Below are 25414 nucleotides of genomic sequence, written 5' to 3'. Positions count from 1 at the left end.
GACTGTGCATAAGCCACTAACCATACCGGTGAACATAATGTAAACCTCCAAGAAGACAAGTGTTGACATCAATGACAAAACCAATGCAACACATGACAAAGTCATCCATAATACCAACAGAATGTACATGGTCCTCCGAAAAATCTGTGAAATGAAAAGGGTTTTTCTACCTCTACAAATGAAGCTCGAATCTGAAAGTACAATTGTGCACCTACAAACTACACACAGAAAAGAGAGGGAAATGTTTTTGGATTGGGGGTTTACCTTTAGGTCAAAACCCGGTTTTGAAATTAATCAAGTAATGAAAGAAAGTACTTGCAAGTAGATGTAAATGAAAGGCTAAAATGTAAATCACCCCAAGGGAGGTTGTAGTAGCAATGTTGATAGAAATGCTTGTGTGGAAGTGTATGTTGAAATCAATCTCTTCTTCAATGGTTGAATCCTTGACTTGAATGCAACACCTAGCCTTGAAGGGAGACTTGAGAATTCTCAATGTTCGGAAAGAATGCTTGAATGGTTGATTGCTTGAACACATCCAACTTCAACCTATCCAACTTATGAAAATGAGAGGATGAATTCCCCTTAAATACATGTTTGAAGGATTTAAATTTCATCACGGACCGACATCGGGGAGATTTCCCGCTCATTGCATAATCCGCAATGCTTGCACTAGAAAGGTCTTGCCCCAAAATAGGGCAGGGACAGGGGTACCATGCCTCTATCCCACCCATTTCTCTAGGGCAGAGTGTGGACAGAGTGATGCAGAGGCCAAGGAAGAAGAAGGTTTCACAAGCCGAGCACTCTCTGGTCTCCAATCAGGCTAGAGGATTCAAGTTTGCATGCGTGAGGACCCTAATGCAGTCGTAAATTGCTAGGGTCACAATTTTATGACACTACACTTAGGTCATCACTTCCCAAGAAATTTACTATCTCTAATTGAAGAGCACATGAGGGGTATCTTCTGCATGCGCGTATCACAATGCATGAGTCAACAAATAGAATGTTTTTGGCAAACTACAACAATGGATTTTTATTTCAGGACTCTCTTTTGGTCATCCATGTACGCTCTCTCCCTCAGGAGGCATCCTTCCTGTAGAACATAGGTACTAGAGAGGTCAACGCAATTAGGCAATTAGCACCCGTTGTGAAGACTTTCATCCCACATATTTAATATAGTGGTTGAGAAGTGACTTAGCCTTAGCCCATTACAGCGCTAGGTCATTCTCCCCTCACCAGCCTTATGGGCTCTCGGGGGGACAGACCCTCTACCTAATAAAATGAAAAATTGAGCATTGTTTTGACACTTTTCTCGTGTACCCAAAAAGGGGAGAGGATAGTGTGTGTCAAAATTGTGGGACCGCTCACATGCACAAGTGTGCACAACCAATGCAAACACAATGAAATAAAATGATTCGTTTTAATGTCGAAATCCAAATGTTTGCTAACTATGAAAAAGAAGACACTCTTATTTCAAATTTTAAGTCTTTGACATGCATCTTGCATCAAATGAGTCAATAGTTTTAAAGTATGTATTCTCCCAACGAATGCCAAGGTGCTACACAAAATGATTAGTAACACATAAAACCTTTAAGCTTAAGTAGAAAAAGCAATATGCAAAAAAAAGCAACATGCAATTAAAAAGAGAACATGCAATAAAAGCAACATGCAACTAAAAGCAACATGCAATTAAAAAAATAAAAAATGCAATATGCAATAAAAAAGCAACATGCAATTAAAAAAATAAAAAATGCAATATGCAATAAAAAAGCAACATACAACTAAAAAAAATAGCATGCAACTAAAAAGCAACATGTAAGCAAAAAAAAACAATATGCAATCAAAAAAGTGACATGCAATAAAAAAAGCGACATGCAAAAAGCAATATGCAACTAAAAAAACATGCAATAAAAAAAAAAGAAACATGCAAGAAAAAAAACAATTTGCAATCAAAAAAGTGACATGCAATTAAAAAAAAGAAACATGCAAGAAAAAAAACAATTTGCAATCAAAAAAGTGACATGCAATTAAAAAAAATCTATATGGAATTTGAAAAAAAAAACTACAAGCAATTAGAAAAATCTATATGCAATTAGCAACTAAGTGATTTGTGTGAAATTGAACATATTGATTAAATTTAATACCTGTGGCTACACATCACACGAAAATAAAAAAAATTATTAGGTTGCTATTCACGCCGGGTTCACCAGAAAATGTAACTAGGAAAATAGGGGAAAGCATCAAAGCACAACTATTAGGCAACCACAAAACCTAACATGCAATGAAATCCAATCCTAATTCAATCAATAGAAGAATGGAAAACAAAACATCAAAAATGCAACCCATCAAAAACATAGATGTCTCCTCAATTGACCTCCATTGTTCTTCTTTCTCCTCAAAATTATTGTAGATCTCACCTACAAATCAAGTGTATTGAAAGCAAGATGATGAGATGGTAGAAAAATGATTTAAGAAGCATAAGGATACTAGAAGTGTGGTTGAAAATCAATGAGAAAAGGGGCTCAATTTATAGAAAATTTGAGATTGATTGGATGGCTAAGATTGAAAAGATTTTTGATCAAGTGGACGGACTTGATTGAGAACATGACAAAGTTGTCATTCAAGGAAGGACGAAGATAGAAGAACTAAAAATAAATAAAATATCCTCTCATAAAAAGCAGAGATTTGAAGATGCATATCTCATTTTTGAATTTAAAATTAAGATCCAATGAGATATTGCCAAAAAGATTGATTTTTGAAAATCAAGGAAAGATATTAGTTTCCAAATTCGAAAATTAGGAGCATATTATGAAAAGATTTAATAATTAAAAATTATTAAATATCTCTACATAAGAGGATAAAACAGAAGAATAAAAAATTAAGAAAAGCGAAGATAAATATGATAAATTAATAAAAATGATTTATTAATTTATTGCTCATATTTATGAATTAGTTAATTAAATAAAATGAATTTCTTTAACTAATGGACAAAGGAGATAAATAAATAAATTATTAAATTTATTTATTTAGGACTTAGAAGAATTGTTTGTTTTTTTTTGGCAAAAGTGCCAAGCCATGTAATATATTATTAATACTTAATAACTGGTTCAAGAGCTCCTGGAGGAAAGAACTAGTGAAGAAAACCTCCATTCCTTTCTCAATATACAATTACAAAATATGACCTCAAACTCGACTCAACTATGAAAACTACCTAAAGACTATTAATTGATGCCAAATACCAACATGATTGCTATAATAAGGTCCAATCCTAATATGCTCAATGTTTTACAATTTACAATATAAACATTTGGAGCATATTCTAAGCAACATATAAAGAACATATACATTTTTATATAACTCCTTACATCGACTACATATATATCCATTCGACCGGATAGAAGTTCGAGCATGTCTTCAATGATAATCGCTCGTGGCTATTCCAAATTAGAAGAATTGTTAGTAAAGGGGGTTTAATTAATTAATTAAACCTAAGAGGCACTATGCACATGATATGTTAAAAATGGGAGAGACGGGTGGTGACCATTTTTCAGTGTCTACAAAACCCAACCTAAATCCCATGACCTTTACTACTATCTTCCTTACATTACATATGACAAATTGGAACCGTAGAACATAATGCAGACATCCAACAAAAATTACCAATTATTAGGCATGCAAAAAAGTGAGAACACGGACAAGGTACATGATAATGCTGGTAGATGGGCTTTAGAAATTTTTAATCAAAACCTATGACCCACATTATAATACTCAAGAAAAATCATTTTCAAAATTCAAACTATTTAACTAATTGCTAGAAGAAATGAGGTCTCAAGGTTGCAAAAAAAGAAAAGAAACATTACAGGTCATGCAAAAAAAAAATGTAGAAATTAAATAAGGAAAAAACATTATCTTGAATTTGATTCATAGGTGTTGGTAAATTTGTTGAATGAGTATCAATTGGATGCTACTAACTGACATTTAGCTGTAGTTATTCAACATATTTTCAGCCTGAGTAGGTCTTTTGACTCTGTTTTGTTTTCTCACATTTCCCTAGAATAGATACATTGATGTTGTGGATAGAGGAGTTTTGCCTTTGAATTTATCTTGGTTGTTCGAAAATAAGACCAATTAATTGATTGTTCTTTATTGAACCGTTGACCATTTCTACTTTGTACTTTCTTCTATAATTAATATTGTTTTTACTCCTATAAGGAAGAAATATTACAGGTCACGGCTTAAAGGATATCATTCTCACTAACAATAGATAGAGGTTTCACCACAAAGCCAAGATATTTTTAATGTGTGAAAAGCAAAGAACAACAAAAAAAATCATGATAGAATAGCTTTCGCACCTGGTCACCAATCAATCTCTCCACTAAAATCTCCTCTTTATGTCAACGATGAAATGGAATTACAGAGAGAAAGAATCTTTCATGCAATAAAAGTGGTAGTCTTAAATCCCACTTGAGTAATTTTTAATTGACACGGATTCTTCAATCTTTTATATTATTGTAGAACGTTTCTTAGCATAACAAAATGTAATGGTGTTAATTTACTATCTATGTTTTTTTATTGACAGAATTCTAATCTTTTTACGTCACTGTAGAATGTCTTTTGACATAATAAAAAGCCAAAAAATTATAAGCATTCATCAATAGATATCATTATTACAGGAGTACACTGGCAAATTTGTATGCAAATCATAGGAAGATAAGCTACAAAATTTGATAATCTAATTTTTAATTATTATTTTTGAAAAAAATTAATACATGACAATTAAAAATTTATTAAAAAATTTCACATGGATCAAGAGGCATCAATTTGTATATCTATTATTTAAAATTTGACCATTTAACTGGAAAAGTTGTGCAACTTTATTGGAAACCATAGCACATGGTTATTAGGACATTTGTGCATAGGTATTAGTAAAACATTTAAAAGAAGAATAAGTATTAGATAATTTGTGCAAAAAAAATTGATGGTTGAAATGCATGGTTATTAGGACGTCTAAGAATAGGTGTTGGACGTTGTAGACATGTAAAAATTATCCTCTTCAATTGACCTTAATTTTTCCATTAATTAGGTGAATCCATTATTATATAATATTATCCCTTCTTCATTCTATTAATATCCATTATTCTAATAATATATTGATTTATCCATTATCTCATTTAATCTATTAAATAAATACATATTTCATTATTATCATTTATCCTTTCCATTGATTTAAAATAAAACAACCTTAATAAACACTCCTTACCACTTACCATTTCCCATTACCAATTATCTTCTCTCCTATACCACTAATCTCCCATTGTCCCATATTCATCCTGATGCATGATTTCTCCTTGAGGACAACTATAAAAACCTATAAAATCCTAGCCCACACTCTCATTTCAACCATTTAGCAATTTAGTTCACTTTTGCATTCTTGTCATCTTGCACTTCGCTTTCTCTAGTTTTTGGCATTCATCATCTCAAATCTCCATTTCCTCATAGTCTTTTGTGCATATGCTTTTGAGAGCAATATTGTTAAAATAAAAAATCTTGAGGAATAAGAGGGCAATGGAGTGAAATTTGTGTTTGCATGCATAAATTTTTAGATTAGATATATGTGTTTGTGTGTGTGTGTGTGATTTGCAAGAACTCCATTGTTGATGTTATAAGTTTTGAATCTTTGAATTGAACCTTTTCCCCCATCTTCAGACGTCACTTCTAAATGATCACTTAGACTAACATTAAGAAAATGTTACCTTTTAGACAAAGATTTTACTTTTCCAAACTATAAAAAATGTGTCATTCCAAATTTTGATGTTGTGGAATTTTCAATGTATGAGTTAAGTACATTTGTAAAATCCTCTACAATTGAAAGAAAGGTAATTCTAGCTGAAAAAAATAAAAGTTTTTTTAATATCTCATATCTTTAATTTTAAAGAAAATAAAAAATTAACGAAAATTGAGATCTCAAATGTCGAGAACTCAAAAATGATAAGACAATTTTACTTTCTAAATTCAATACTTACGACTATCAAATTTATACAAAGAATCTACATTTTCTAATAGTTTTATTAATATTTGAAATGCACTTTTTAATGACATGATATGTAAGCTCATCAAATGACTTTCTAATATTTAAAATATTTTACAAAGTTTGAAAAGCAAGTAGCTACTAGTTAGTTATCAAGAGAAGGGTTATAATAAAAATTATTTCTAATTTAAAGGAGTCTTCTCGACAATAGGAATATTTTGGTTTCTTTCACATTGTACAATAGAAAAAGAGTTTGTAAAGCTCTCTTTTTTAACTAAATAAAAGAGAATATAACTAGTCTATGAGCCAATATTGCATTTTATACTATATTTTTTTGTATGTTGAGTTTACAATTTTTCGTTTGCATATTTTTCTATCATGTGATGAATGTAGATGTTTCTTCTTGGTGTATGTGTTTACCTTCCATAATTCAGATGATAGAATTGATTGTTTTTTAATTTGTTATTTATGAAATGTTATGTGGATGTAACTTTTTTATGTTAGGTCACAAAAGCTATTTACATTTTTTTTATTTCATCGATGTTTTTCAAAGAATGAATCTATGTGTTTATTCATCTTTTTTTCTACATTTTCTATTATTCTTTGGCTTTTCAATTTGATTTGATTTTTCTTTCATTATTATTGGTCAAATTCATATTCTTGATTCGCAGATTTTTGGACTTTACTACCTTTTGTCACATTTCTCAAGAATGAAACAAGGTTATAGAGTGTTTGGTGAGATGGGCTTCTTAGTAGATGGGGTTGTGGAGTGTTGGGGTTGGGGGCATTTGTCTTCAAATTCTCAAAGATATAGTCATGGAAGACATGAGAGTTCACTTGGGTGTTTTGGGTGGCTCTAATTGCTTATTTCTTTTTTGTTTTGGTCTGTTGTAATGCTTGTTGGCCACAATTGCTTTGTAATGTTATATGTTGATTAATAAATTTTTACCCCTTTTTTCAAAAAAATATAAAGAAGCATACCCCTGAAAATACCCCAAATCATACCATGAGGGAGTTGCCCCTCTCAAACATAGAGGAAATCGACAATCTAATAACAATCTCTCTAAATATTGGAACATATTTCATTAGTCATTGGGTGAGTCTAGTTGTTTATAGTGAAATATCTATTTACAAAAATAATTATAATAGCCCTTGTAACATCTAACCACAATGGCATTCTAGTCTTTCATTTCATGGTGTCATTCAACATATTCTTACATGCAACACCTTCTTTTTAGGATAGTCCTTTACACACTTACACATTGTCAACATAAACTCTATACTATGGTGCATAACATCAAGTGCTACTATGATAATTATTTGGAGGAAGTGAAAGTATTTAAAGATGAGATGGAAGCCTTAAACGATACTTTAATATTGGATGAAGTAAGATGTTGAAATTCTTATATGTTTAAAATTCCAAGATGGACAATAATAGATTGGTCAATAAAAAATAAATATGTCAAGAGACACATGCATAGGAGTGCTATACCTTTTTATAACTTCTAATCCAAAGAAACATATAGAAACTTATAAGTAGTACTTGAAACAACTTGGTATAAGGAGTAGAAGACCAAAACGATAATTATTTTATTATAATTTGGATTCAACTCCTCATTCATGGTACTTATATAAAGAACAAGGAAATGAAATAGAATAATATTATATTATAAACACTTAAAATTCTCAAGTCCTAACATGTACTAATTATCTATTTAGATTTCTTATTAATTAACTTAATTATAATAATTTATTCAACCATTATACCATTTCCCCTATGTTCTAACTCATTTCCCTAGGCCCCAAGTTTAGTTTCCCGTCTTAATGACCCAATCTCATTATCCTTCCTCTTTGCACATGATTTAATATAAATTAAGTTATTTTTTCCAATTTAACTGCCTAAAATAAATAGAATTTTTTCCCAGGTGGTTACTCAGGACAACCCGGTTGCCACAATAGTCCCATTGACGAATGGGGTGGCTTCCCCCAAGGTGGGTGGCTCTATTTCTTTGCGGCTTGAGGTGGTTGTTAGGAGTTGTGGGTTGCAGGTTGGTGTTTCTTCTGTTGAGGTTGTCCCTCCCGTTGATGTTAGGAAGGAAGGTGATGTTGTTGGCTCTTTGGTTACTGGGTCTGCCCTGGTTGCTAGATCTGACCAGTTTGTTGGGGTTGTTCCTGTCTTTGGGGAGATTGTTGGTGTGGTCCCTTTGCTTGGTTATGTTACCAGGGCTATTCTGGCCCCAACCCTGTTGGAGCTGCATCGTAAGCTGGTCACTCCATGGTTGTTGGGTTTCTAGTTCTAGATTCGTTGGAGTGACAAGATGAGGCTACTAAAGTTGAAGACAGTTGGATTAAGGTTAAAGGAAAACATTCTAAGCGGTCCTCGCCTTCTTTTGACATGACCCTTCGATCCCACAAGAAGGGTTCCATAGGGAAATCCTAAGTTAGGGGGGGTTGTCTTTACCCCTGCGGGGCAACTGGAACTTTCTTTGCTTTTTTCTCTCTGTTTCCCTTTGTTTGTTATGGTCTTCCTATAGTTGGTTCATGGTTTGTTTTAACTTTTCAAGTAGCTTTTCTCTTGGGGTCTCTACCCTTTCTTTGTTTTGTTCCATATTGACTCAGTTTTGTTCCGTTTTGTGAACCTAATTGAATATGTCATGTTGTGGGTTGCAGGAGCCCCTTTTAAAACCTATCTTGTACAGGGTTTCAGGTCCCTTAAAAACTTGTTTTTATCTAATAAAAAATTGCCTAAAATAAATAAATGGATTATGAATTCCTTTATTCTCTACTAGTTATTCCATAAGCATCTCTCAAATATCAAAAAGGAAATTATAAAAATCTATTTTTATTTCCACCCAACCAATTCAATCTACACCATTGGTTCCATTCAATATCCACCAAACTCTCCACCTAGGCTTTGCACAACCCTATTAAATTTATCTAAATGACTTTAATTTTACCATAAAGTCCTCAATGGAAAGAAATGAATTAAATTCTATAGTAATCAACTTTTCCTCAATTTTTAATGCTCAAAACTCAATAATTTGTACCAAACAACTCATTGTACTTATCCTACATATAATTAGGAGTTCTGCAAGACTTTATGTGAGACAACATGATATCTAAAAGATGTAGTGAAATAAGACACATGCCTCATATATCATTTTTTGGTAAAGCAAATCTCTCATATCCCTAAGTGAGATCAAGTGTAGTATCATCCAATGAGGACTATAGCCCCTTAGAAATGAGAAGTCTAATCATATGAGGTTTCAAAAGTAAAGTGTGATAATTGTATGGAGGAAGGTGCTCTTGGTAGAACAAATTTCTATTCATGTGTGTGTTTGGTTTTGAGTTTTGCAAAATGACTTAATGCTAAAAATTTTGAGTTCTTTTTTATTTTTAAAGGTATTTTAGGAAATAAATTTATCTCCCTATAGTCATAAAAAGAACATACTTTTTTGAATTTGATAACTAAAAATTAAAAAAATAAAAGAGCACATTATATTTGATTTTTATGTACCTGATATGTTTTTTGAAAATTAGGTCTAAGAACTATTTACGACACTAAATCAACTTTCCAATGTTATCAAAATCATGATAAATGGAGGTCTAAGAAAAAAATCATGATCCTAGAAGTGAAAATAAGTAGATTTGACTTCAATAGAGAATAAAATGCACCAACAGCAAAATCTTAAAAAAAAAGACTAGAACCACAAGGAAGTGCTCAAAACTAGCTCTTTTTTATGATATCTCATTTTTAAAAGTATATATATATCATACATCTAAGTTATGGGAAAAAATAGCTCCTTTATACAAGTTGAATGAGAGTTGGCGGCCCTATGATGGCAACCTAGTAGTCGAGTGGTGACCTGATAGCACAATGACAAGAACAAGGTGGTGGCATGGTGGTAACCTATTGTTAAGGCAATGGTTGAGTATTTGACAGTGGTGTTCAAATACAAAACCCTAACACAAGTGGTGAGAGATGGAAATGTGATGGTGGTAGAACCCTATGTTGAAACCCTCAGTAACACATAAAGCAAGTGACCAAAAAAGTGAACTCTAGGGTTAAAAAAAACACTAACAGGTATGACATCAACCTTGTTGCAACATTCAAAAATATATTCTTGAAATTTTATATGTAACCACTACTATATTTTAAAACCTCATCAGATTTTGACACCACTAACCTAAAAATAATAATAGAGCCTATAACATGGAGTATTTTAATGTACCATGGTAGTGTAACTTTGTATGAATATGTATGTATCCATATGATTGAACAAAAATTTCCCTATAAATTTTGTAACCCAAAAAAAATGCCTTAAAAAAATTGAACTCTATTTTTACAATTTGACAAGTATTCCTAGGATTTTCTAGCATCCTAGATGCAAATATGAAGTCAGTATTGTTCCAAGGGTCTTCTTCTAATTCCTTAAAGTAAAAACCCTTAACTTTGAGAAGAGGTTTGCTTATTTTGAGCTCTAAAGTCATGTTGGAGAATTGGTGGAACCCCAGGTACAACAATCTACCAATAAAAGCAAACAAAACCTTCCACAATTGAGAGTTGCCAAGAAATTGCCTATACGCCTCAAAGAAAAGTAATTACATAATAATACAATAAAAAAATAACCTTTTTTTTTAACAAAGAAAAATATCATAAACAAATTCTTAAGTTTAAGTGATTAGATTTAAGTACCATGTCCACAACAATATATGTTATTATGAATAATATAATGAAACATTCTCCAATTAGAATTCAAAACTTGTTTTTTTAAATTATTAAAAAAAAAAAAATTTAAAATGTATATGCATAATGTTATTATAATTCTACTATTTTGACGTATTCAAGTATTATTTTGGAATCTAAGAAAATCAATAATCATGAAGCTTTGAACTTTCACATGAGTTCATATGTGAAAAAATGATTATGCTTAAGAAAAATTAAATAATTATTTATTCAAAACAATGTATTACTCTCTCCATATAATTTCTATTTTTTACATCAAATTATTGAAATTAGATATAATTTAAGCTGTGTAAAAATGATCATCATCTTAGTGACAAAAATAAGATTTGAATATGATATACTATAGTGTAATATATGTTAAAAGGGTCAAGGAGAATTGAAAACTCAATTGAACTATTAGAAAGGATTAAAAAAACTTAAAAAAAGACAAAATTAAATAGCATGCATTATGTTTTATTAATCTTCCAAATCCAAAATAAACTTTATAAATTAATTATATTTTTTTAATTTCACTTCTGATATGTATTTTAATTTTTTCAGTTTTTTTCTCACATTTTAAAACAGGTGGCTAAACCATCTAGCAAATTTGTGCTACCATGGATTAAGTCTCATGAAATAATTTTGTAAGGTGTAAGAATAGGGTCTTCACTTTGAATACAAGAATATCCAGAAGTAATAAACCATGTCAGCAATAATATCAGTATACAAGACAAATGAGCGTTTCAAAACCTGACAAAAATGGAATACATTTGATAAGCCAAAATTTTACATACAGATTGGAAAAATGTGATATTTCGAATAGATATTATCATAATTTATATTTTAAAAAATGTCGATTCTTATTTGATGATTTTAACATTTTGACTTTTTAATAACATTCTTTAAAACTTGAGCTGTGTGTGATAGCTAAGGCATATATAACATTTAAACTAATACGAATCAAGGATATTATGGATGAGATTAAAATCATTTCTTATGATTTCATGGACAACATTAAAATCATTTTAACAACAAACAACAATCATTATATATGAAGCAGGGTTTCAAATCTTAATAGAAAGGGAATTAAAAAAAAAAAAATTGATCTTAACTCTTACTAGTTGTTACAGTTTTGGAAGAGCTGTTTTTGGATTAGATTGTGTAGTAGTTTTTGCATCAATATTTCGGATCATGCTCTGTAATCCATTATCAGGATGATTAAGTGCTATTAGAGAACAAAATCATCATCTTGATGATGGATCATAGAGCATGATCTGAAATCTGAAACATTGATGCAAAAACTGCCACACAATCTAATTCAGAAACAACTCTTCCAAATATAATAGATTGTGAAAACTTTATGTCTTCAGTTGTTACAATATTCACTAATGACAATCAGAACCTCGACCTACAAAAACAGAACAAGCAGGATCGACCATGGAAATATTCTACATTGTTGTTTCTCAAATCAGTCCCACTAACATGAAATATCTAAGTATGAATGAAGATCTAAGTATGAATGAAGGCATGCCACCTTAATATTATTCCAAACATTTTTTCTGGACAAAATGGTTAACAAGACTTTATTGCAGAGGACTGAATCCTACACCTCAATAATGAGAATAGGAAGAAAATAGCTAAATTGTTTTTTAATAAATTCCTCCTTTAATATCATCATATCTAGGATCATGGCTGTCTTCAAAGGTTTTATTTGGGATCACAAAAGGATGCTCTTATATGCTCTTATATTCACCATTAACAAAAAGGATACATGCTCATGCAGCAGTAAGTACCAGTTTCACCCCCTCTTCAATCTTTTTCCATTCAAATGTCTGCCATCCTTCTCCCTGTGTCACCAAACAAATGTGTTAATGAGAAATCAAGGAAATCATTCTTTCATCCAGTGCCAAACTTATATATCTATAAAAGACAGTTGGTTTGTGTATTTGACAATACCTTTGTTCTGGTGCGAATGGACACCTGAATTACTTGGTTTGTTGACTGTAAATTCCTGCACTGAACTCTGACAGGCTCCAATTTCATTTCTCTTAAGCACTTGAGAATGGTACCAATCAGTTCCATATAAGTAGAATTAGAAGCTATCTTCTTCAGGGTAACTTCCATGATTGCTTCATCTGCAATGTGGGTCTCTTCAATTATTACAGAAACTTCATCAGATGTACAATGCATCAATGCATCTTGCTCTGAAGAAACTCTTGCATCACCATGTGAGAGACTACTGTGACTTTGAGTCATATTGGTTGTGAATGAATTCATTAGAGTTTGGTTTCGTTGCTCAAGCTCTCCAATACGAAACTTTAGTTCATTAATCTCAAAAATTGCAGTTGAGATTAAAGAATGTTTGCCTGCCTGCACAAGTATTTCCACAGGGCATCTCATCGTCAATATAATAAACACCTAATTGTGATATCTATGCAAATGGGTATCATTCCAAACTTCAAAGGATATCAGACTTGTTGGGAAGAGAATAAAGAATAGGTGGTGGGTCTTTGTGCTGTTTCTGGATTCAATTGTGTGACACACAAGCATCAACGTTTCGGATCACATTCTGTTTCTGGGTTCGATGGTGTGTCTTTTTGCACCAACGTTTCAGATCACACTCTGTCACATGATTGTGTGTCTTTTTTGTATCTGCATTTTGGATCACACTCTGTGACAGTGTGATTTGAAATGTTGATGCAAAACAGACAAAATTGAATCCAGAAACAGCACAAAGAACTATTATGAATTATGGAAAACTTATCTCTCTTAACAGGTGGTGAGTTCAGGGTAGTTCTCTTCAAAACAATCTTGCACCAAATAGGTAAAGCAAAGAAAGAGGGTAAGGATGATTATGAATGGGAGGTTGAGAAGCCAGTCACAGAGTGTGATCCAAATCATTGATGCAAAAAAGACACACAATCGAATTCAGAAACAGTACAAAGAACTATTATGAATTGTGGAAAACTTATATCTCTTAACAGGTGGTTGGTTCAGGGTAGTTCTCTTCAACACAATCTTGTACCAAATAGATAAAGCAAAGAAATATGGCAAGAATGATTAAGAATGGAAGGTTGAAAAACCAGTTGCAGAGTGTGATCCAAAACGTTGATGCAAAACAGACACACAATCGAATCCAGAAACAGCACAAAGAACTATTACGAATTGTAGAAAATTTGTGCCTCTGAACAGATAGTGGATTCTGGGTAGTTGAGACCCAGGATAGTTCTTTTAACACAATCGTGCACAGAGAAAGATGGCAGAATGATTAAGAATGAAAGGTTGAGAAACGAGTACCTTGGTATTGTGAGATGGAAGAGAATATAAATCCCAAAAATGTTGGCTTAGCTTGCTTCCCCTGTTCCTCTCAGCCGTCATATAAGCCAAAGCATAAAACTCCTTAGACAAACTATAATTTGCCTCCCATGTTGCCCTGCCTCTGCTGCTTTTGTGCATATTTCTCCTTAAAAAACGAAAGCTTCTCTTGACTGGTTTCTGTCTTACTTCCAGTGCTAACTTCATTGCTAGATTTTCTTCACTGTCTTATCAGTCACTGTTCCTTTTCAATGCACTTCCATCTACAGCAAGACTGCTGACAAAACCAGGGGACCATGAAATCTGTGGAACCTGAATGGCTGGTTGGAGCTCAAAGCAGGACTTGTTCATGGAAGGATGAATATGACAGGGCAAGCTCTCATTGGAAAGATGATATATTGCAGTAGTCAATCATCACACACCATTGCTGCAGATTACAAGATATCATCAGACAATCCACCATTGTTTTCCATCTATGTAAGAAGGAACACTGGACAATCCTTCCCCTGTCCATTTACCAATTTATAGGAGCTTCTGTATCAGTATGTTACAGTAGTCAATCCACGCGATTTAGGTGGGACCATGATTAGTTTTCCATCTTTTTAAGAAGACAGACTGGAGAATCCTTCCGCCGCCCATTTACCAAATTTTAGGAGCTTCTATATCAGTATTTTGCAGTACTCAACCCACGTGATTTAAGTGGGACCATGTCTCCCAGTTCAATCTCTCGGGAGTGTCATTTTACTGGATACAATCCAAACTGAGCTGGGAACCAAGAAAAGGGTCAACTTACGTCCAAGTCTCATGTTTTTTTATTGAGTAGCTAAAATAAAATGGAAAAAAAATTATTTCAAAAAGGAAAAAGAAATATTTTAAAAAATGCATGTATTCATAGGAATGGTTATTTATGTTTTTGCAGAAAATATCATATCAGATATTTTTGGAGAAAATTAAAATAAAAATTTTGATTCTTATTTGTATTCTTGAAATAGAGATGACAAGTTCAATTTAGGTACACAGCTAGGAGAAGAGCACCAATAACCGTCCACTCCTTGTATCCAACCTTCGAGTTATTAACTTTAAAGACACCAAAAAAATGATTAGGGGAAGAGCACCAATAGATAACATAGTTCCAATAACCGTCACCTTATTGTCATGTTGACCTCCCAATAAGCCGTCATAGTGAAAACACCATTAATAAATTTGTTTTGTACCAATAGCTGATCATTTTGACAGTTACTGAAACATCTTTAGTTAGGTATCAAACGACACTTTGAAATGTGTACTTTTTGACCTTTGTGCGCAAAACTAATTCCACATCGTGCATCGTTACTACCCAGAAGCCAAATCAATAGCTATAAGCAGTTCAGTCGCATACGAAGACAACTATTAAAAAAAAAGTCAAAATCCGATGTACCATTTAGGATCTGTGGTTGCATGAAGTTAGCAATGATGGCTACTGGTGCTCTTCCCTTGACTAAAATTCATTAATAAATTTCATATGAACTAATAGTCACTCACTTTTTAGTTTTTTTTTTCATAATTGGCCCATTTGTGCACAATTACTCGGTCATGTGTGCATAAAAGTTGGCAATTTTAAGTGCACGGTTATTGGGTCATCTTTAAGTAGGTATCAAGCGACACTATGAAATGTGTACTTTTTGACTCTTGTGTGTGTATAACTAATTCCACAGTGTGCGTTGTTACTATCCATAAGCTAGAACAATAGCTATAAGCAGTTAAGTCGTATATAGAGAAAAAAAAAATCATTGAAATCTGATGTACCATTTAAATATGTGGTTGTGAAATTAAATATAACAACTACTACACTTCCTCTAGGTACTTCCTATATGAAGTATAGGATAGTCTCATATACTATAAATTATATGTAAACCCAAAAACAAATAATATAATTGACAATATAAGAATATCAAGTTTCACATGATTTATATTTAAAAGAGAATGACATAATCACATTAAAATATAAGATTTTCAATGAACGAGAAAAAAAATTCAATATATTTTACTTTTAAGTAAAGTATTTCTATAATAAATAGATAATTAATAAAAGTCAAAGTAACATGTCAAAGTAACATGTTAGAAAGCTTCACAAGGAGACTTTTGGCACTCACATATTATAATAAACCTTTGACCACACATTATAATAAACCTTTCACAAACAAAACAATTGCAAGTGGTGAAAGAATCTTTTGAAAATTTTGCACTTTCTTTAATGCAAAAGCTCTATCTTATTTAAATATATAGACGAACAACTAAGCAATTAATTAATATAAAGAAAAAGATAAAAAGAAGAAATTAGGTAAGAGCATCTAACAAGTCGAAAAGATTGTCAAAAAGATGGTAGTTATATTAGGCTTTAGGCTTCCATTCCCAATGAGAACGGAGAGGAATTCTCTTATGTTTTACACAATGGTTCATATGTCATGCTTAGAAGTTGCCTAAATTAGAGAAGGATGAGAAAAAGAAATGACCATTTTTTTGATCGATATATATATATATATATTTATTTATTTATTTTTTGATCTTTAAGCTTCTTTAATGAAGTCATTAATGGAATCAGAGTAATTTTTTTGTTTTGGTTTTGAGAAGGAAATTTTTGGTTCTTTAAGAGATTTTTTTCTATAGGAAGAGGCTATTATTCGTGTCGAAGAAGCTTTTTCTATTTGATTTTGAGTTGAGTTCTTTGATAGGTGAATTGAACTTATTTTTCCCCAAGAAGCTTATTTAATTGTTCTACTTTTGAAGTGACACACTACAACAACATGTCTTGTTTCATAACATCTCCTATAGTATAATGGAAGTCCTTCATAATCCAATACTTGGGTCCAAGACCAACCAACAACATTAAGAATTATGTTTGTGAAAAAATCTTTGGAGGGGTCCATTTTCACTAATATTTGAGCAAAAGTAGTATGAGAAAAAGTAGAAGTATCCTAGTCTACAAACAAGAAAACATTTAAAGAGTTTCTAATAGATTTAAAATAGCAATTGATCAGAAATTATAGTAAGCGGTTTGAAAAATGAACCCAAATCGACATGATATTGAAGGATTTAGAAGAAGGATTGAAGGTCAAAAATGAAGGTTTAAGTAAAAGGGAGTGTTGAGTTGAGATCTAGGAATGATGTGTAAGGACCTCCATAATATCAAATTAACATAATACACAAATTTTACAATAATACACATAATCAAACATATATTAATATAACATGTTCAAATATACAAAATGAGTGATATAAAATTGCATTTCGACATGAGATTAGAATACATAATCCTAAAACAAGGTAAACATAAGGAAAACATATACATTACAATACACCAGAAAGTTGAGTACAACGAATACATAAAAAACAAAACATGAAACCCACCATGATAGGAACTTCTAGCATATGTCTCCTTCAAGCACACGATGGGCGAGAGCATTGTCGCAGTGCGTTTCCACCCTACCACAAAGTAGTTACACTTCCCCAAAATCTTTTATGACACGAAGATACCCAGCCTAGCACGAGGAAGACTAGCAATGTGATATTGGCAAGAGTAATGAAATTTTTGCAACATGATATATCCACATTCTAACACTAATGTAACGATAGATCGTAAGCACCCAAAATGCATATACATATAAAAACATAAGCAACAATCCTTGCTTAACTATCTAAAATCATTTCAAATATTCTAGTTCTATCTCAATCATATTTATTTGAAGAGGTGAACATAACATGATTCGTCTCATTAGACATAATGTACACACAAGATTCATTAGCCTAAATAAAAAGATAGAAGCATCACTCCCTACAACTATATGCCATCAAATTTTCATATAATGAGTTTCATCCCATTCATGGGTATTTTGTTGATATAACATAATTTCATCTTACACAGAGAAAATATAAGAATGTATCCATGCATACATAAGAATTTAAAAGCTACTTGAGAAATAAGAGCATATAAGAGCATATATGGGCATACAACATGCATTGGCCTATGCCTATCCATGTGTCTACTATTATTATTCTAATACATCTTCAAACATTGATAATCTTAAAATATATACATGACTAATTCAAGAGCCTACTCCAAGATGATAATGGTAATTCACATCTTAGCAATGCTTGAGAGGATTCTAGTTGAAAGAAATCTACAATCTCCCTAGATAATGTTCAAGAGTTAATAAATACCTTCTAACACTAAGAAAACCTTTACCCTTATAGGGATTTATGGATTCTAATACTTCAAATATATAAAGGATTTAAAGATAATACAACTAATCAATTGGAAAGTGACTCATACTGATATAATATTTGTTTTGAAAATAAAGATCCAATAATATCATTGCTTATTCCATTGAGCATATGTCATCTTGTCATAGAAATGAAAATCTTAAACCCAAAGCTATGACTTATTAATAACTTCCCCTATGGCTAAAAGCTATTTCCCCCTCTCTTTGTTTTTGAATATAAGAGAGGTAAAAATTTATTAACCACTAAGAGAATTACATAGCAAGAAGGGCCAGTAGCCCAACAATGGACAACAAATTACACAACCTTATCGACATCCACTAATTGCTTAAACATGTGAGACAAATTCAAAGATAACTGACCCCTACATGCGCAATACTCCAACCTTGCATATGATCAAAAGCCCATTTGGCCAAATAGTCAGCTACTTGTTTCCACTCGCAAGGAATCTAAGTAGAAGTACCAAATTCTAAAATGCTACATGCTTCCTTAGAATCTATCTAATAACAAGAACCAAGTGCCAAGTAACATCATCCAACCACCACTCATTGAGAGGAGTCACAACCACTCATGAATCAGACTCACAAATAATCCTTCTCCAGCCAAGAACACAACCTCTCTCTAAAGCATATAAAATGGCAAAGCCTCCATGTAATTATTAGTATGAAAACCTTTATAAATTGAGAAGATGAACTCAACAATATTAGAGCTATCTCGCCCTACATCACCACTATCAGCATGATCAAGATTCCCCCTAAAAGGACCATCAGTATATAAGCTATTCCCGTTTGAGAGCATTATTAGTTTAATATTTTAGTCTAATGAATAATATTTTCCTAAAATTCCACGTTCAATTTATTCTTTCATGAAGTTCATGAATAATCCTAAATGACAATTGCTATAAGTTTATGCATTAAACCAACAAGAGTTAATAAACTCCGATTAAGAGAGAAACAATTATTCTATGGATCTCTTTACACAATTTTACCCAAACACTAGCCAGGGTAAAACATTAAAATGCATTGATCTTAACTAGGCACTAAGAAGGGGAGTTTAGTTTATCAAGAACCTTAATATAGAAGATATGCCTATGTATACCAATGACTGTGAAATACCTATATTTTCATGTGCCAGGGTACTTCGACATAATCAATGCAATGTGATCTTTTTGCAGTAGAGTTCTCATATAGAGCAATATTGCATGAGGAAAAGGCAAGTGTAAGTGATAGAGATACACCAAAAAATATATATCTATACACATATAAATAGAAATCCGATTGGTTACATGCAATTTAGAGTTAAGGTTAAACAGGCAGCCTTAAATCACACACACTAAGCAACATATTAAGTCTAGAGAATGTTAGTCAACTCTGAGTGTTTAATGCTTTAAAGCCTAGAAGTATATTCTTAGTGTGACCACACACCTTAAGCAATGTACTAAGCCTAGAAAATGTCAGTCAACTCTGCGTGTTTAACACTTTTAAGTTTAGAAATATAAGCTTAGTGTGTGTGATTTAAGCCCTTCCAGATTAAACTATCATTCAAAATAGCAAGAGATAGACGCATGGTGAGAATGTGAATATGAGATCATAATTCGCAACAAGGCTTACAATCTCCCTGACCATTCATTCAAACTGATATCAACTAAAAACAAGAGACATAGCAATTATTGCTAGGAAACTAGTCTAAAACTTGAACAGATCAGAAGTCCTCAATGATGAAACACATAAAGACAAGACATATTAACTAAATGTCAACTTAGTCTGGTAATTGAAGGCCATAACATTGGAAGGTACAAAGGTCAATTTACAAATCGAAGACCTTGGTTTAATATAAAAAATACTCATGGAAAAACATGAAAAGACTCAATAAAACCAATACCTTCCAAGTTAGTATACAGTTATGGATAAGACACACATATTTCTAATAATCCTTTCTATATTCTTCATACAGAATTCATGATGAAAAATTATGTTATCCAAAAACTAAAGTAAAATCTTATACGTTATAAGCCCATTTTAGATCTAGTCTATATTTAACACTTAAACACAGAAGCACTTACCTGGTCGCTATAATTAAAACTGTAGTTCACACTTCACATGTTTTATTTTCTTTCCATTCCACTTTACATTTAATTTATGCTTAAAAAGCATATCAAAGCTTTGACTTCAAACTCCGTGCATAAGCTTTTTAATTTCTGTTTTTTTTTTGTTTTTGTTTTTTTAAAGTAATGTGTTTTTAAAAGTACTTTAAAAATAGCAATGGTTATTCTTCATACACAATGACATCTGATTAAAAATAGAAATTTGCATAACACAATTGTTTTTAGTAGATTTTTTTACATTTTTACAACATTGAGAAGGCAGGTTAAGAGGATTGAACCCGTAGAAATCGTGTAAAAATCTATTGTGATTTGCGGATTTTGTTTAAAAACATTCACTTTACTTTCCTTTTTATAAATAAATCAATAGTTTTATGAAGGAGTTTTTCTAATTTAAACCAAAAAAAAAAATTGAATTTAGTTTATTTAATTCTAAAAATAAAAAATAAACAAAGCTTTCTAAAATATATAATAAATAAGATTTTATTTAAAATAAAACTTTTACTTTTCTCATTGAAAATAAACTTTAAATAAATTTTCTTTAATAAAATATAAGTTGTCTTTTTCAAATAGGACTTTTATGTTTAATAATTAAGACATGCATTGCGTTCTCTTTTTCTATTTATATAACACACACACACACCAGTGTACGAGTATGATTCATATTTAAAAAAAAATATCCCCATGTACTGTGTGCAAAATGGGGCCTATACATGTGAGTTATATAAAATATAGTTCCTATAAATAATAGAAGCAATAATCATTTAATCTTTACTATTCCATCCAGGAAGTCCATCCAAGGGGGGCTTCCATCCAAATGATAGTTTTGTTCCATGGCATTGCTTCTGCCACTGCTAGTTGGCATTCTATCTTATTGCCTACATTGATCTCATTCATGAATGCTTTCAGTGCATTGAGAAAGGGGCATCTTTCAATGTTGAATTTGGACCAAGTATACCCATGTGATAACTCGAACAGGTACAGACCCTAGTAGTACCATCTTCTATAAACCTCTCAAACTTTTTAGTTCTACAAGTCTCATCACAATGGAAACCTACAAACCAACATTATGAATAATGAGTCTCCTTAGAGAGCCAATAAGCAGCCTATCCCTTCCTTGATACCTTTCCTCATTCTTAATTTTCTAAATAGTCCAAAGAATTTCACAAGATATAAGGGACCAGAAGAGATTATTGTCTTTCTTAATGCCTTCAATGTAACCAAATACAAATCATGATAATTAAAACCAATAGAAAAAATTAATCCCAAAGATATTCCATATTTCCTTAGTAATGATATAGTTAAAAAAGATATGCATACTAAAATCAGCAACCCTATAAATATCACACACATCAATCTTGTTGTTTAGACTTAATGGGGAGTCTATGAAGGTTAAAAAGCCATTTGAAGTCTTTCTTTTTAGGTGTAATATTACTATCACATAGCCGAGTGAAGACATTCTACCATTCATCATTACTACAATTCAAGTGCCACATCGAATTAACACAAATAATCAAATCAAAATTAGAACATAAAGCATCATAAACCATTTTAGCTTTGGTATTCATTAGCAGGGATCCATCCACCCAGGTGAAGGATCTATATCTGTCTTTAACCTCATCACATGACTTGGGGAGTTAAAGGTTGAGATAGGCTTCCCTCGAGATAGAATATGTCCTCCAGTTGGAAGGGGGTAGATGATACTTATGGTTGATCTCTAACCAATAAATCAGTTGACCATTAGTAATAATATCATTAAAGTAGCAAATACCTTTAAGAAACCAACTCTTAGCGGAGCATCCTTGGATAAGTGCAAGAGGCCTATCCTTGTGGAATAAGTTCCACCAGATAGACCTTTCACCACATAAGGAGTTGTTATTGTTGAGAATCCTATTATTAATAATCAGGTGTCTAATGTATTCCCATGCCTTCCATATTGCCTTGAACACTTCGAACCAGTTGGGGAGACAAGGAAGTTACCAGGGATGAGATCACTAAAGGGGAGCAATTTTCAGGCGTTGGCCTGCTTAGAGACATCAAGCTTAATGTTGTTTCTAGTTATAACCTTCCATGGTTCCTCACCCTCCAAGACTTGTAGAGGAAGACAACGCGAACCTGTTATGGCATAATTGCAAAATGAGATCTAAAAAGATAGAGCAAGCCCACTACAATAGCGAGCGAACCCACGAGTTTTGGAAGAAATCCCGCCAGACTATAAAGTGACAATGACTGCACTAAGTGTGTCAAACTAACTCACATATTGAAGCATTCTCTCTACAGTGGACAACAAACTCACTATAACTGACAACAAACTCACTAACAACATGGAACAAACCTGGTTACCAGTTGGATTGCTAAAAAAAATGTCCCTAACTTGGATGGATTCTTGACAAAAGACCTTTATGACACCAAACACAACAAGCACAATACTAAAGATGAAATTCTAGAAACAGTCATGTACTTTCCTAAGGTATTCAAAGACAATACTTGTTGAATCCCCTAGCCCAGAATACCGCATTCAACAGGATAGATAGAAGCTTGGTAGCACTAGCTCCACTCTATGGCACACACTTCTCGAGCATGCCAAGCTTCGAATTTCTAAAGATCCTAAGATCTCAAGAAATTTTCTCTCTCAAATCGAGGGGTACATGAGGGGTATCTTCAGTATGCGCATATCACAATACTTGAGTCAAAAAGTAGAAGGTTTTTGGTAAATCTAAAATAGTGGTTCATAATACGGGACTCTCTTTCGGGCATCCATGTTTTCTCTCATCGTCGGGAGGCTTCCTTCCTATAGAACAAAGGTACTGGGGAAGTCAACATATGTAGGTAATAAGCACCTATTGTGAAGGACTTTCATCCCATATATTTTATATAGCGACTGAGAGGTCCATGCCAATTGCTAAAATTAGTAGAAAAATAGGAATTGGTGATCTACAATGTTATGAATTATTAAAGAAGATTTGAAATTGGATTTAGGCCACATTTTGCTTAAGGTTCTATCTAAGAGTCTTTTGAGATGATGTCTTTCAAGGCATATTTTTTGGAAGTTGTGTATTTAAAGCCTATGAGTTGAGGTACTTGGTATCTAGCATATCATGTCTCTAACATTGCTCGATCTCAATAATAGCATGATGCTAGTGAATATGCAGATTTGAAATATGTGAGGGTGATGGGTTTATTGTGATCTAAGTGTTTCATCAAATGTCACTATTTTATGCCAGTGTGAGAGACAATGGCAACATGTTCTTATGGGAATGGATCACCAGGATCAACATAATATATAGGATGCATTAATAATGATAGGGTTGTCTCGATCTATGGCACACACTTCTCGAGCATGCCAAGCTTCGAATTTGTAAAGATCCTAAGATCTCGAGAAACTTTCTCTCTCAAATTGAGGGGTACATGAGGGGTATCTTCAGTATGCGCATATCACAATACCTGGGTCAAAAAGTAGAAGGTTTTTGGCAAATCTAAAACAATGGTTTGTAATACGGGACTCTCTTTCGGGCATCCATGTTTTCTCTCACCCTTGGGAGGCTTCCTTCCTATAGAACAAAGGTATTGGGGAAGTCAACATGTACGTAGGTAATAAGCACCTGTTGTGAAGGACTTTCATCCCATATATTTTATATAGCGATTGAGAGGTGACTTGGCTTTAGCCCATTACCACTTGGGTTGTTCTCCCCTCACCTGGCCTTATAGGCTACGCGGGGGGACAAGCCCTCTACCTATAAAATAAAAAATGACCTTCACTAACACTTTTCTCTTGCACCTAGGAATACAAGAGCCAAGCGAGAGGATGGTCTGTATTAGCAGTAGGTCCGCTCTACACATGCACAAATGTGCCAAGTATGGAAGACATGGTGTTCATTTGCTTTATCAAATTGAAGTGTGCCTAATTAACAAAGGACACAAATGCAAAATTGAAAATGCAATAAAGGAAAGTTTTAGTGCAACCCCTCCTCTTTAGCGATCCTGCAACAAAGTGTTAGTGTTTAAATGAACTGGGATCTTCAATATGCTCAATTGGATACACAAGTGTTAGAAAAATCTCATCAAGACACACACATTAGCAGTTTAGTAAAAAATCTTATCAATTGAACATTCTGGAAAATGACAATAAAAATATGCATGCTTCAAAAGACCCAAAAAAGAAAGATTTTATGTTGTCAGTTCAAATTCGCCATTCCTAGATGCATACCCGCTATTTCTATCCTTAAACCCACTATTTTATTCTATCACAAAAAATACAAAAAATCTCGAGAGCAAAAACATAAAATTTCACCTTCCATACAACTACAGGAATGTGTTCCCACTATTTCTGATGGTGATCCCGCTATTTCACAGAACGAACCTGTTGTTTCTTGAAGTTGAGTTGTTGATGAAATGAACCTCCACTGAGGTGGAAATTCACCTTTATTCTCATGCTTTTTCTTGCAAGTGTTTAAAGTCTGCAAAAAAAACACTCAAATAACAAAAAATGTGAGATATGACCCATGAAGTGGGTCCTACCAAGCGTGACAGAAAATGTGTGATGAAAAATGTGTGCAAATATTAAATATCAAAAAGCTAACTAATTAACCAAGAAAACATAAAACATCAAAACACCTCATGATTAGAATGATAAAATCAAAATCGAAATTAAAAATAACAACGTAAATACAAACCATAACTTGCTTTGATTTGATAGTTCCTCAATTTTATGTGTGCTCAATGAAATCTTTGAATGCTCAATTATGCTCTGTGATTATTGATGCAAAGATGGTTGATAGAAATGACACATGAGATGGGCAGTGATTTCAGCAAAGTAAGGGTGTGAATGTGGAAAAGTGGATGATATGCATAAGAAAGGGAGGGTTTAAATAGGATATGAGAGGAGGGTGAGAGGGGAGGAAAATACAACTTCAAGGAGGACAAGTGGAACTCCTAAAGATGCCAAGTGGAATAAAATTTCATCCAAAGGGAAAGACAAGTTTCCCAAGAG

At 32.7% G+C, this 25414-nt stretch overlaps 1 protein-coding gene across 1 annotated transcript; it reads right to left on the bottom strand.

The window, feature by feature from the left end:
• Positions 1-12261: 12261 nt before the first annotated feature.
• Positions 12262-14601, bottom strand: LOC131042743 (uncharacterized). The gene is made up of 3 exons (XM_057976063.2): positions 14049-14601; positions 12708-13121; positions 12262-12598 (listed from the first exon to the last, which is right to left on the bottom strand). The coding sequence occupies exons 1-3, from the start codon at positions 14271-14273 to the stop codon at positions 12527-12529; spliced, it is 711 nt and encodes a 236-aa protein (XP_057832046.2). The 5' UTR covers positions 14274-14601; the 3' UTR covers positions 12262-12526.
• Between the last annotated feature and the right edge of the window lie 10813 nt (positions 14602-25414).

This window comes from Cryptomeria japonica, chromosome 1, assembly GCF_030272615.1.
Source record: "Cryptomeria japonica chromosome 1, Sugi_1.0, whole genome shotgun sequence".
NCBI classification, from domain to species: Eukaryota; Viridiplantae; Streptophyta; class Pinopsida; order Cupressales; family Cupressaceae; genus Cryptomeria; species Cryptomeria japonica.
Note: the sequence above shows the minus strand (reverse complement) of the source record. Positions and strands in the feature narration are given on the sequence as shown.

Excerpts from the sequence above, each read along its gene's own strand:
- LOC131042743 (XM_057976063.2), bottom strand. The coding sequence starts at position 14,273 with ATGAAGTTAGCACTGGAAGTAAGACAGAAACCAGTCAAGAGAAGCTTT. Across the intron at positions 13,122-14,048 it reads TTCCATCTCACAATACCAAG|GCAGGCAAACATTCTTTAAT; the intron begins GTACTCGTTTCT and ends ATACTTGTGCAG. Across the intron at positions 12,599-12,707 it reads CCATTCGCACCAGAACAAAG|GGAGAAGGATGGCAGACATT; the intron begins GTATTGTCAAAT and ends TTGGTGACACAG.